The sequence below is a fragment of the Manis pentadactyla genome, chromosome 2, assembly GCF_030020395.1.
Source record: "Manis pentadactyla isolate mManPen7 chromosome 2, mManPen7.hap1, whole genome shotgun sequence".
Lineage (NCBI taxonomy): Eukaryota > Metazoa > Chordata > Mammalia > Pholidota > Manidae > Manis > Manis pentadactyla.
In genome coordinates this window covers 46195803-46209343 of record NC_080020.1, presented here as the reverse complement: position 1 = coordinate 46209343, position 13541 = coordinate 46195803, and the positions used below count along the sequence as shown (strand labels likewise).

General features: G+C 50.0%; 1 protein-coding gene across 2 annotated transcripts in view; it reads right to left on the bottom strand.

The window, feature by feature from the left end:
* ERGIC1 (endoplasmic reticulum-golgi intermediate compartment 1) overlaps window positions 1-13541 on the bottom strand; it is a 102445-nt gene that overhangs the window by 14712 nt on the left and 74192 nt on the right. For both annotated transcript variants that reach the window (XM_036884750.2, XM_036884748.2), the window contains 2 exons: window positions 9565-9669; window positions 5017-5077 (listed from right to left, as the gene is read on the bottom strand). In XM_036884750.2, the coding sequence (XP_036740645.1) occupies window positions 5017-5077; window positions 9565-9669 (166 nt within the window). The remainder of the gene's footprint in view (window positions 1-5016; window positions 5078-9564; window positions 9670-13541) is intronic.

The following is a 13541-nucleotide window of genomic DNA, read 5'->3' as shown; positions in this document are numbered from 1 at the left end:
GCTTACTTAATGAATGAATGAATGGAGGGAGGGATGGCTGGTCAGAGGCATGAATGAAAGAACAGATGAATCAGCTTCTGATAAGCATGAGGTAACTGGAATCAAACAATACGCTAATACAGCTCTAGTCAAAGCTGCCAAGTATCATCCAGGAAAGGTATGAATTCCTTTGGGCCTTCTGGGATGCTAAGAGAAGTTCAAGGACCCCTCTATTTTTACTTTCTAGAATCTCAGCCAGGGACCATGGAGCTAAAGCAACATAGAAATTTAGGTCTATAGGCTCTATTTCTGGTCTCATGGCTGAGTCAGTCCTGAATCCTTGGTCTCATCTTCGGTAGGAAGGCAGGGGATGTAGATGGTGTTCACAGCTTCTTCCTGCCACTACAGCATCTTGGTATGGAGAGGACAGTACTTCCTGACCTGCCTTGAAACCCCAACCCTCAAAAACCTGAGAAAAATCCTGTAGCCTCAGTGCTAAGCCCCTGAGACCCCAACATCCAGCAGCCCAACCCCACAGTGGTCCTCTACATCAGGAGTACTAGAGTCCCCCAGGATTTAACAGGCAAACAGCTGGGCCTCACCCCTGGAGACTCCTGCTCCTTTGAGTCTCGGGTGGGGCCCAGAATCTGCATTTTAAACCAGATGCCGAAGACCACAGTTGAAATATAGTGCTCCAAATGCCCACTGGCCCGGGTAACAACCTGAAGGAATCCAAGTGAATGCCTTATGCAAATCACACCTGTAATGGTTCTCTTAACATTTGTATAAAACAGCTTCCCAACTTCAAGCTCTACTACAAAGCCACAGTAATCAAGACAATTCGGTACTGGCACAACAACAGACCCACAGACCAATGGAATAGACTAGAGAGTCCAGATATTAACCCAAGCATATATGGTCAATTAATATACGATAAAGGAGCCATGGACATACAATGGGGAAATAACAGCCTCTTCAACAGCTGGTGTTGGCGGAACTGGACAACTACATGTAAGAGAATGAAACTGGATTACTGTCTAATTCCATACACAAAAGTAAACTCAAAATGGATCAAAGACCTGAACGTAAGTCATGACATCATTAAACTCTTAAAAGAAAACATAGGCAAAACTCTCTTGAATATAAACATCAGCAACTTTTTCATGAGAATATCTCTCTGGGCAAGGGAAACAGAAGCAAAAATGAACAAGTGGGACTACATCAAACTAAAAAGCTTGTGTACGGTAAAAGACACCATCAACAGAACAAAAAGGCATCCTACAGTATGGGAGAATATATTTGTAAATGACATATCCGATAAGGGGTTGACATCCAAAATATATAACAAGTTCACATGCCTCAACAAACAAAAAGCAAATAATCCTATTAAAAAATGGGCAGCGGATCTGAACAGATACTTCTCCAAAGAAGAAATTCAGATGGCCAACAGGCACATGAAAAGATGCTACTCATTGCTAATCATCAGAGAAATGCAAATTAAAACCACAAAGAGATATCACCTCACACCAGCTGGGATGGCCAAAGGCTGGCAAGGATGTGGAGAAAAGGGAACCCTCCTACACTGCTGGTGGGAATGTAAATTAGTTCAACCATTGTGGAAAGCAGTATGGAGGTTCCTCAAAAAACTAAAAATACCCAGGAATTCCACTCCTAGGTTACCCTAAGAATGCAGGATCCTAGATTCAAAAAGATATATGCACCCCTATGTTTACTGCAGTATTATTTACTATAGCCAAGAAATGGAAGCAACCTAAGTGTCCATCAGTAAATGAATAGATAAAGAAGATGTGGTACATATACACAATGGAATATTATTCAGCCATAAGAAGAAAACAAACCCTACCATTTGCAACAACATGGATGGAGCTAGAGGGTATTATGCTCAGTGAAATAAGCCAGGTGGAGAAAGACAAGTATCAAATGATTTCACTCATCTGTGGAGTATAAAAACAAAGCAAAAACTGAAGGAACAAAACAGCAGCAGACTCACAGAACCCAAGAATGGACTAACAGTTATCAAAGGGAAAGGGACTGGGGGTGGGGGATGGCAAGGGAGTGATAAGGGGAATAAGGTGCATTACGATTAGCACACTTAATGTAGGGGGGACAGGCACAGGGAAGGCAGTATAACACAGGGAAGACAAGTAGTGACTCTATAGAATCTTATTACACTGATGGACAGTGACTCTAATGGGGTATGTGGTGGGGATTTGATAATGGGGGGAATCTAGTAACCACAATGTTGCTCATGTGACTGTATATTAATGATATCATAATAAAAAAAAAAAGAAAAAGAAATTTGTATAAAACACAGATTATCATAAAGAAAAAATAAAATTGCACACAAATCCACCATCACAGAAAACCATGGGTTCACATTCTTGTGTATAAATTGCCAGACTTATATTTATATATATGTTTTCCTAAAATTGGATCATACCGTACCTTTTTCTAAGAATTGAGCATCACAGATACCATTTCAGGTCCAAGACACACAATGTAAACTCCACAATGTTTGTTTTATTCACTGCCATATCCCTAGCACAGTGCCTACCACATAGTAATTGCTCAATATGTGTTGCTGCTCCCTTTAATCCAACGAGGTTCTGACACATCACGGACAGTGTCTGCATGCATCTCCCAGCATGGCCACGTACAATAAATTCAGTCAAGTCTCTGTGGCTAGACACTGACGCTGTTCCTCATTTTCACTCATAAACAATGACCCAATGAATGTTATTTTCCTAAATCTTTGCACACTCTTATTTCCCTAGCTTACTCTCCTTTGAGTATAATTGATGACTCAAAAGCAATGACCATTTTTAAGGCCTTTGACGTAATCTGCCAAATGCCTACATAGATTCCTTGTCAGCTGATCCCTCCTAGGCGCTGCTCGTTCCCCTCTCCAAACATCTTAGCATGGCAAAACTCAAACATATAAAAAGTAGGGGATTGTATAATGAACCCCCATGTACCCATCCCCCAGCTTCAGCAATTAACAAAACACAGCTAACTTTGCCTCATCTCTACCCCACCATTCTTCTCCTCCCATTTTCTTTTGAAGCACATTCCAAACTTCACATCAATTCATCCACAAATGCTTTAGTTATGGGTCTATAAAAGACAAAGACACTTAAAAAATAACAAAACAACACACAGTAACCACAATGCCATCATCAAAGCTAACACATCAACAGTCACTCCTCAGGATCTTCAAACAGAGTGGTCTGTGTGAGGAAGAACAACAGGTTTGTTATTAGAAGTCGGGTTACTTTAGATAAGGTGGTCAGGAAGGGCCTCTCTGAGGTGGTGGCATTTGAGCTGAGATCTAAATGACAAGAAGCAGTCTTTACGAGAAGATCTGGGAGCAGAGGGACCCACAAAGGCACAGGCCGCATGTGGAAGCTGGGCTTGAGAGCTGAGGAAATGAGGAAGACAGCTAGCCCTGCCCCTGGCTGTCTGTTACTTGACTGAACCCATTTTTCTTTCCACTGAAGTCAGCCTGAGATGGCTTTCATCTCTAGCCCCAGAGCAGGCAAGGTTTTCTAGCCATAGCCTCCATCAGCTGGCACACACTGGGTCCTTCCTAGCTTGATCCTGTTTCAGTATCAGAGCTGAGGGGTCCATGCTAACTGCAAGCACGAGTGGACGGCTACCCAGGGACAACCTGGTGCCCTTACACAGAACTATGATGATTACGCCATCATATGAAGAATCCTCTCCTCCATCCATCTACTGATGGACACTTAGGTTGCTTCCATTTCTTGGCTATTGTAAATAGTGCTGCGATAAACACAGGGGTACATATGTCTTTTTGAATCTGGGCTCCTGCATTCTTAGGGTAAATTCCTAGGAGTGGAATTCCTGGGTCAAATGGTATTTCTATTTTTAGTTTTTTGAGGAACCTCCATACTGCTTTCCACAATGGTTGAACGAATTTACAGTACCTGGAGGTACTGCTGTACAGTCATACACTGCGGGAGGCGGCGTGAATGGGCGTGCACCTAGCTGGAAGGCAGGGGCATAATTAATGTAAAACAAACGCCATAAATATCAGAGCCATTACTGTCACAATAAACAAAGCAATAGATATTTCCCATGAAAAGACAATGGCTTAATAAAGCATGGCAGAGCTGCTAGTGGGCAGCTGTGCCTCTACTACTGTATTGGAAAAACTGTAGACTGTTGTTACATAATAATGCCAAGTACAACTATCAGAAGGTAAACTGCTGGCTATGCTCTGAAAAACTGACTTCTACTCATGGACAAGGATTCACAGGAGCAAAGAGAAATGAAAAACTTGATTTCTTTTGCTTTAATTTCTGACTACTAGGGGGCAGATTTTAAGAAATAAGAAAAGCCAAGGTAACCTGTCCTGTAGTATCTAGTGGGTGGATCCACTTGAGCAGACAGGCCTCCCTGGCCCATTCTGTGCACACACCCAAGGCCCCAGGTATACATGCATGCATGTGTGTAGATGTGTACGCTCTTCTGCCAGCGTGTAAAGATGTGGAGCCCCCTTTAATCTGGGCCAGGGGGCCAGCCAGCTGAGGGGGAGAGAGCTCGGGGAGGAGGACAGGGTGGGGTGGGAAATGTGGCACAAGTGGTCAGACTTGAGCAAGCCACCCACAGCCCTGTTCTAGTGCTGCCACTGGAGCCGATGGATTCTGGCTGGGCCATCACTCCCTGCAGGATCTGAGGCAATTAGCTCAACTAAGCACAATTATGGGCACTAATGATGACCACTGATGATTAATAGCTGGTATCCACTGAGCACGTACGAGGGACCCAGGGCTGCTGTATACTTTCCTGAGGGTAAGTCGCTTTTTTTCCCTTCTCTGTAAAATAGGGATAATTCCACCTTCCTTACAGGCTAGCTGTGGGAATGAAGCATTAATACATTAATGGAGTGCTTCGTAAAGGTTCCCTCTCCTCTCCCCCTTTCCCTCTCTACTGCACTGGGAATCCCAGGGCAGAAGGCTGTTCCCGGTCAGGATAGGGACACTGGATACATACGGTTGGAGGTGAGTCTGTCTGCTCCCCCAAGAGCGTTGAAAGCCCCATGGACGTTCTGGACCTGTGGAGAAGCACAGTGAGGGGACTGACCCCAAGATGCTGCCACCTCCAGGCCTGGCCCTGGCCGTGAGTGCTGGCCAGGTACAACCTGGTTTAGGGGCCTTACCCATATATAAAATGGGGACCCAGCATGGTCAGTCTTGTAAACAAGTTGTGGGGGAACAAGATACAGACATGGCATAGGTCTGGCATGTGGTAGGTACCAGCTTGCTTCCCATCTTGGGCACCTCCTACGGTGCCACTTTGTCCTGGGTACTTTGTGTCATCTCATTTAATGCCCCTAACAATGTACCATTGAGCCCACTTTACAGAAGAGCAGAGCAAGGCTTGGAGAAGCACCTGAACTTGTCCAGCATCCCACAGCTGATAAGTGGCTGAGCCAAATTCTGAATTCAGGTCTGTCTGATCTCCATCCTGAGCTCTTTCCATTAAGCCACTTAGAAAACACAAGGAAAGGTTCTGGGTCCCAGCACGCAACCTGTGAGATCCCCACAGCCCTCTGTAAAGAACCCAGGGCTGCTTGCCTCCTGCGATGTCTGCTGTGGAGAATATACAACAGTGCTGAGGAGATGTCTCCTCGTGGCAGGTGCACAGTGGGGCCGAAGGCAACAGCCTGCCTCTTCTCTGAGGAAGAAGGGAAAGAAGGTCAGCCTTACAGAGAATCTACAGAGGACAAGGCCCACATGGTACATGGGGCATGCCACCATGGACGTGTGTAAGAGGGGTGCTGAGATAGACACTCTTGGAGGGCTTCCTGGAGGAAGTGACATTAACATCAAGATCTGTAGGAAAGTGGGAAGTTAATCAGGCAAGGAGCACATGCAAAGGCATGAGACTGGAGCTTGAGGAACAGGCAGGGGCCCATGTGGCCCTGAGACGAGAGAGGAAGTGGGGAAGAGTGGGACAGAATGAGGTTAGAAAGGTAGGTGGGGACAGGCTTATGCAGAGAGGGCCACTCCAGGACAGGTGGGCAGCAGCTGGTGACCTGACTCCTACTCCTAGTTTCAGGTGGCTGATGTTCACTGAGTACTTAACAGAACTGCCAGCTCTCAACAAACCCAAAGGAAAGGAAAATGTGTCCACTGCTGTCCTGGGATTGACAGTTTGAAGTCTGGTTTCTAACCTCTGACTGGTGGTTACAGAGACAAGATTGCTAGAATGTTCCCTCCCACTGTTGCATATCATGGTCCCCTCACATTCATTTGTGTGATTATCTGACTACCTTGTCTTCCCCTCTTGACCATAAGCTCCACATGGGCAGGAGCCTCACCAATGTGCATAAGGCCCAGCACACAGCAGGTGCTCAATAAATACTGGTGGGTAATAGATGGGTAGATGGACCCTCAGCTAAGTTTTTTACATTTAAGGAAAATGAAGTTTCCACCATAACAATGACTAAGCAGAAGGCTGCTACTGTCCTTCTGTATTGCCAGTGGCACAGAGCAACACAGGACTGCTCCCTCTCCCTCCCCCATCTCTCTTCCCTGCCCCAGCTCCCCTGCCTCGTCTCCCCTGGGCCTGGCCACAGCCTCTCTTACCTGTTTCCCCAGTCTTGCCCCATGGGCCCATGTCCCACACAGCAGATGGGTGCTTTGAGCCACCAGCCTGCCCTGGTCAGCCCCCTTTCCCAAATCTAACACAGGTCTCTCCCCACACATAAAACCTAGCTCCGCGCTCCCCCTCCCGGTGGACACTCTGAGCCCTCTCAGCTGACTCTGATGAACTCTCTCTCATCTCCCGGCCTCTGCCATCTCACGTACAGAACAGTGTTCTGCTGTTGTGAACACTTGCTGATCCATTTTTCCTATAAGTAAACTTGAGGGTCTTTTACATGAAAATGACCGGTTGGGGGTGTCATGGAATGGGAGATGTGTAAGATGCCCCTGCCCATGAGACTTCTCTGTCCTGTGCTTGGCCAAACCCTTCTCACCCTTCAGGGCTTGGCTTAGATGTCACCTTAGAGGTCACCTTCCCTGACCTCCCAGGCTGGGGGGCAGCCTGTCCCTGCCCCCATATCACTGCCCAGAACCCTATGCTTCTCTTGTTCTTAGCCCTTGCCCTAGGTTATCATGCTTATTTACATTTGATCTCTTCTTCACTTGAGGGGGAGGACACTATGTTGTCTGTCCATCACTCTAACCCCAGGGCCTGGCACAGAGCAGAAATCTGGGAAGGGTCTCATGGATCCATTGCAAAGGAAGACCTGGGGCTGAATTTCTCTGACCCAGTTTCCTTATCAGGAAAAAGAAACCCCATCCAGCATCCTTGAGCAAGCTGTGAGGAGGAAGCAAGGCATTGTCTACATCGCTGTCCTCTAGGGAAGAAACAGAAGGGGTCAAAGGTTCCAATGAGGAAGGAGTATGCGAGCTGCAAAGACTGGGTTGGAATTCTGGCTCTGCAGATCTGCGTGATCCCGGACTCGTGACTGCAGGTATCAGTCTCCCCACGTGTATGTGGGGTTGACAGTGCCTCACTTTCAGGGCTACTGTGAGGGTTTGCTGAGCTGGTGGGGGTATACTGGCCACCAGGGCGCTGTCCAAAGCTCAGCATGTGGGCTGTACTCTGCCCACTGCCTGCCTGGGGTTTGTCAGCCTCCGTCCCACTGGGGGAGGTGACCACCCCTCCAGTCTGTCTCCTCTGTGGCTGTGTGAGCCCCTTGAGGGCTGGCAGCATGCTCTATCCTCCAGGGCCTGGCACAGAGTGAGCGCACAGGTAGTAACGATGGTGACAGCCCAGCTCCTGGACCACCCTCCTCTACGCCGGCCATTTATCTAGGAGCTTTAGGTGCCTTAGTCCATTTATCTTCACCATAGTCCTATGAGACAGCTACTACTGCTGTCCCCATGTTACAGACAAGATAACTGAGGGTCGGCAAGAAAAAGTAATTTGTCCAAGGTCACACAACTAGTCAGTGGTGGAGCCAGGATCTGAACCCAGAAAGGCAGGCAGGGGATCCTCCACACAACAGCCCCTTGGATGGAGAGAGGGGAGAGGGTGGGTGGCAAATCCTGTGTGAATTCGCCTGCAGAAAGGGAGTCCACAGTCCCAGGGTGGGGCCTTCCCCACGTGTGGACAGGGAGGCTGGCCCATGGGAGGCTGGGCCTTCTCTGCTCCTAAGGAAAACCTCTGGGGCCTCCAAAGGGGCTGAAAAGGTGATGACTGAGCCCTGCAGCAGACTGCACCCTCTCTGTGCCCGTTTCCTCATTTGGAAAGTGGATACAATAAAATACCCACCTCTTAGGCCACTGGGAGAGTGAAAGAAGGTTGTGCTTGTAAAAGACAGTGCTTGGCCCAAAGGAAGCATTCAACCAACATCAGGTGTGCTTGTTGCAAATGGATGTGTGCAGCATGTATGTGTGAACAGGGAATGGTGTGTGTGGGTACGTCTGTATGTAAGATGTGCCAGCCTGGGACAGTCTGTGTGTGTCTCTGGGTGGGGTGTATATGTGTGTGGTGGGGAAATGCTTGTGAGTACACCCAGGTGTGTGTGTGTGCAGTGTCTGTGCAAGGGTCTGTATGCACCTGTGGGGTGTGTTTAAGGATGGCTCTTAGGATATATGTATGAGCACACATATGTCAGCGCACATCTTTGAGTGCATGTCTGATGAGTGTGTGTTTGAGTCTGAGCAGGTGTGTGTGCACATAAGTGGTGTAACATATAAGTGTGTGTGCTGTGAGCCTGTATGAGCCCCGTGTATGTCACCGTGCCTGGAGGATCCCCCACCCTCCAGCACCCTCAACCAGGAAACAGGATTCTCAAGCAAGGCTTGGGGTCAGGACCCAGGTTCCCAATCCCAGCACTGCAGCTGGAGCAGTCACTTCCCTGTTCTAAGCCCCAATTCTCTTTGTCAAATAGGGTGTAACGGACTCTACCTTCAGGCCTCTGATGGTGGGTGGAGGAAAGAAAGCCTCACAGCTCCCTGGCCTTTGGCCAGCAGAGGTCAGTCGGTCAGGGTGGGGTTCCTTTGCATGGCGGAAAAGGGTGAAAAACTGTGGGGCTGGGCCTGTTAGAGGCAGCCCCTCAATCTAACAACAACGGTTCCCAGAGCACATCACTTGCCACGTTAGCCCTGTTTATCTCAGGGCACCAGCCCTGAGCTATAAGGCGGGGAGGGCCGTGGAGGGGTATGGACTAGATAGACTCAAGTTGGATAGGTCTGCTGGGGGACCTGGACAAATGGCTTCCCTGGCCTCTTCCTACTTCACAGCTACCCCAACACGGAGAAAGCACTAGCACTTAATCCTTGCTCAGGACAAGCAAGCCCCCTGGTCTCAACTGAGGTTCTAAGTGCAGCGCACTGTCCATGAGACTGCAGGCCCACCCTCAGGAGGAATGACAAACAAAAGCTGGTGGATGGAGCAGAGAGTCAAAGCGAGTGACACCTCTGAAGGACATCTCTCTGTGTCCATGGAGGACAGAGGCTCTGGGTTGACACAACCCCTGTAAGCACCCCCCCCGGCCCCCCACTTTGAGTGTGCCCCACTCACCTGCAGTGTGTCCCCAAAGGAGAGCTTGTGGATGACATGGGTCATGTCCGGGTTCTGTGGCTGGGCTGTGGCACTGTGTGTGGACACGTGGAAGTTGCCTGGGACCTGGGGGAGAGATGCAAGCCTCAGGAGTCGGGCTGGCTGCCCCCGAGGGTGGGGTGCAGGTCCTCGCCTTGGAGTCACACAGATCTGGGTTCAGATCCCAGCTTGATTAAGTGGTAGGACTCTGGAGGAGCCACCGCCTGTCTTCGAGCCTCAGGTTCCTCATCTGTAGAATGGGGCTACAGAGGGGGCTGCTGGAACTTTGGGGTAAGAGAATGCAAGTGAAGCCCTCAGCTGGGTACGTGGCACAAGGCCAGGGCTCGAAATGGCAACTGCCCACCATCAGCTCCCTGGCTGCTGGCCCGTGGTGGGCCAAGTGATGACCTTGAGGCCTGCAGACCAACGGAACTTCCTTGACCTCCAAGTCAACAGCATCACTCTCTCAAATTTGCCCTGCTGGCCTCCTGTCTTTCTCACACCTTATCTCCTCCCCATTGGGAAATGCTGTCAGCCCCACCTTCAAGATGCCCAGGATGACCTTCTCAAGACTTCACTGCTTCCCTGACTGGACAGTGTTGGCAGCTTCCCCAGTGGGCTCCCGGCTCTGGCCACTGGCACCCCCAGGCCTTTCCCCAACAACAGCCAGAGGGGTCCTTTCCAACCCTACATTTGACTGTGTCACTCCTCTGCTTGGAATCCTCCAAGGCTTCTCTTTTCTTGAGTTGAAGCCACATCCTCATGTCCTCCTCTGCTCCCTCCCTCTGGCGGTGCTGGCCTTCCTGCTGCCCTGGGAACGGTGCCACCATGGTCCCACCTTAGGCCTTTGTGCCCATGCCGCCTTCCTGGAAGCCTCTTCCACATGGCCCTCACTTGCCTCCCTCAGGCCTCTGCTCAGGGACCCTCCTGGCCCCCCTGCCCCAAACCCCACCCTGCCCCCACCCCTGCTGAAGCACTCAGCATCACCTGCCACTCTACCCTCATCTAGTTCTCATCTTTCTCCTCCCATGAGAACATCAGCTCCACGATGGTAGGGATTTTGTCTTAATTGATGCAGTATACCCCAGATGACAAGTGCTCAAAAGACAAGTATTGGATGAATGAACAAACAAATGAATGGCATTAATCCTTAAAACAGCATTTTTTACTTTGACACCTGGCAATTCCCATTTTGCAGAAAAGGAGGCTGAAGCTCAGAGCAGTAAAGAAAGTTACTAATGTCACATGTCAAGAGCTGCAGTTCAAACTCATGTCTGTTGGACTCCAGACTCGGCATGCTGAAGCAGGACAGGATGCCCCCTTCCTTGATGCCTGGCCCATTTACCCCCACAGCCCTGGGCTGGTCATGGCCACAGGAAGCCTGTCCTTCAGGATGTGCCAGGTTTGGGAAGATGACCCAGATAAGAGCCTGGCCCTGGAGGAGCCCCTGGCCTGCCTGACATAGACTTGGAACAGAAAATGAGACTGTGTGATCCAAACTGGACCAGAGGATGCACAGACTGTGGGGGTCATGAGGAGGACCCCTAACTCAGCTGGGGGTGTTCAGACAGGGCTTCTTAGCAGAAAGGATCCCCTTGTGCTAAGGCTCTGAAGATGAGGCCGCCCTATAGGGGGAAGGGCATCTGGGCAGAGGGAAGGGCATGAGCAAAGGTGGCGGTCCAAAACTGCCCACTTGGTGGGCAGCATAAGGAACTTGAAGTTTGGTATCATTGAACCCTGAATTAAAGAGCGACCTGGGGGGTGGCCGTGGCAGGAAACAAAGAGGTATGAGGGAGGTGGGGCTGTTTGGCAAAGGCCCCAGATGTTACTCTGAAAAACTCACAGTTTATTGTATTCCAGTCCAATGAAAGTTTACTGCATTAGAGGAAGGAATATGGCTGACGGCGAGCAGCAGTCCATCAGAGTCTGCTTATTTTGTAAGCATGCCGGTTTTTAACATAAGGTGTGGGTTTCCTGCAGGACTATTCTGCCTTCTCCAGGGCCTGAGCTTTGGAATGACGTGGGAGGTACCCGGCTGATGGGGCATGGCCCAGCCTCAGCGAGCTCAGAGCCTACCGTGTGTGGAAGAGCATCTGGGAGCTGGGCTGCAGGGGCCCAGTGGTAGAGTAGCAGCTGAGTTTTACACGCCGGTCTGGCCCCGATTTTCTAGGAGGGGGGCCTTGGGCAAGGTCAGCTATCACCCTGTGCCTCAGTTTCGCCATCAACAAAATGGGGATGATAACCACAAAGGGCAATTGGGAGAATTAAATGAGGTGATGAGTGCGAAGCTGATGGGCAGCTGTTACTGGGTTGGTGTATAGGCTGAACACGTCTGTCATGGGAGCTCAGAGAAAAGGGCTCTCCTGGGAGAAGGAACAGCATGTACACAGGCAAGGCATGGGGAAAAGCCCACTGTATTTAAAAACATTTTTTTACTTATATATAAATTATATCTGGATACATTTGTATTATAAAAATGCACATGGTAAAGTCAGGACTATAGTCCCCACTGCCTACCACCCCCAAAGGAAGAAACCACAAGTGTCTGGCATGTGTCCTTCAGATCTTTTCTATGCAGTGACACAGGGCCTCCTGTGGACCAGGCCACGGGCAGAGCTCAGAATCCGGTTTGGCGCCTGGGCCTCAAGCTCCCAGAGTACAGAGAGTTAAAAAGGCATGTTCCCCCGTGCTGCCACCCGCTGCCACCCTGAGAGGCTGTGATCCACTCCCTCTCCCCAAGGACTCCATCCTAGGTGGCTGACTCATGCCAGCACACGTGGGGCTGAAGAAAGAAAAGACGACACTTTTAGAGCCTGTGACTTGGAAACCTACGTCAGTGTCTCTGATGGATTTTAAAAACATATAGAGGCAGCCAGGCTCCAAACCCCAGCCCATTCTGTCCTCCTTCTGGGGGGCTGGGTGATTAAGCGAGGAGTCGGGCTGCTGGGGCTGCCAGTGCAGCTCAAAACACAGGAACTCTGACATCTGACTGCAGGCCAACTTCCTGATGGACGGACAAAGGCCAAGGGGCACAGGTGACCCAGACACTGGGAGATTATAAGGGGCAAGGGCCAGCTGCAGACTGTATCTGTCACCATGCTGTTGCTGCTGGCTTTCTTATCTGAGCACCCCTTCAATCAGAGTTCCTAGAAGGCATGAACCCTTAATTAGGAAAAGTTGGGGGGCACAGGGTGGCCTGAGCCATGACCTGGAGTGAATGGATTCAACCGGTCACAGTTCATATGACCACAATCCTGGCAAAAGAAGCAACAGGAGGACATAGAGAAGGAGCAGGGGCCCTGAGGTCAGGCTGCTTGGGTTCAAATCATGGCTGCAGCCCCTAGAGCAGGCTACTTCATCTCGTGTGCCTCCATATCCTCAGGGCTGTTGCAGAGACTAAGTGAGTTACTGTGGGTAAAGGCCTGGGGCAGAATCCAATAGGCGGCAGCCGTGAGGTGAAGGCTGGCATGACCCTTTCCTCAAATCCCTGGCCCACTGCAACCACGGAAGACCCATTGCTTGGGCGATTTATGCCCATTTCCTAGCACATTTGCTCCCAGCTGATGGTGAGTGCCAGCTGATGAGATCATGGACAATGCCACTGATGGGCGATGCGGCAGGCCAGGGAAGGGGCACCAAGCTCTGTCCCCATCGCACTGCACTAAGTGCTTTCCACATTTAAATTTGTTCATGTCTCACAACTTATGAGGGCAGTATTATTATCTCCATTTTACAGATGATGGAACCGAGGCTCAGAGAGGCTGAATTCTCAGAGGCATTTAACCAGTGACTGTTGTAGCAAGGATTCTCAACCCAGGACTGTCTGACTCCAAAGAGCAGGTTCCAGTTCCCCCAGAACCAGCTGGGAGCCCCTCAACAGCCTGTCTAAGGGGAGCCGACTGCAGCCGTGGACATGTTGGACAATGGCAGGAGGGTGTGGCACTGGGCTGTCTCCTGGG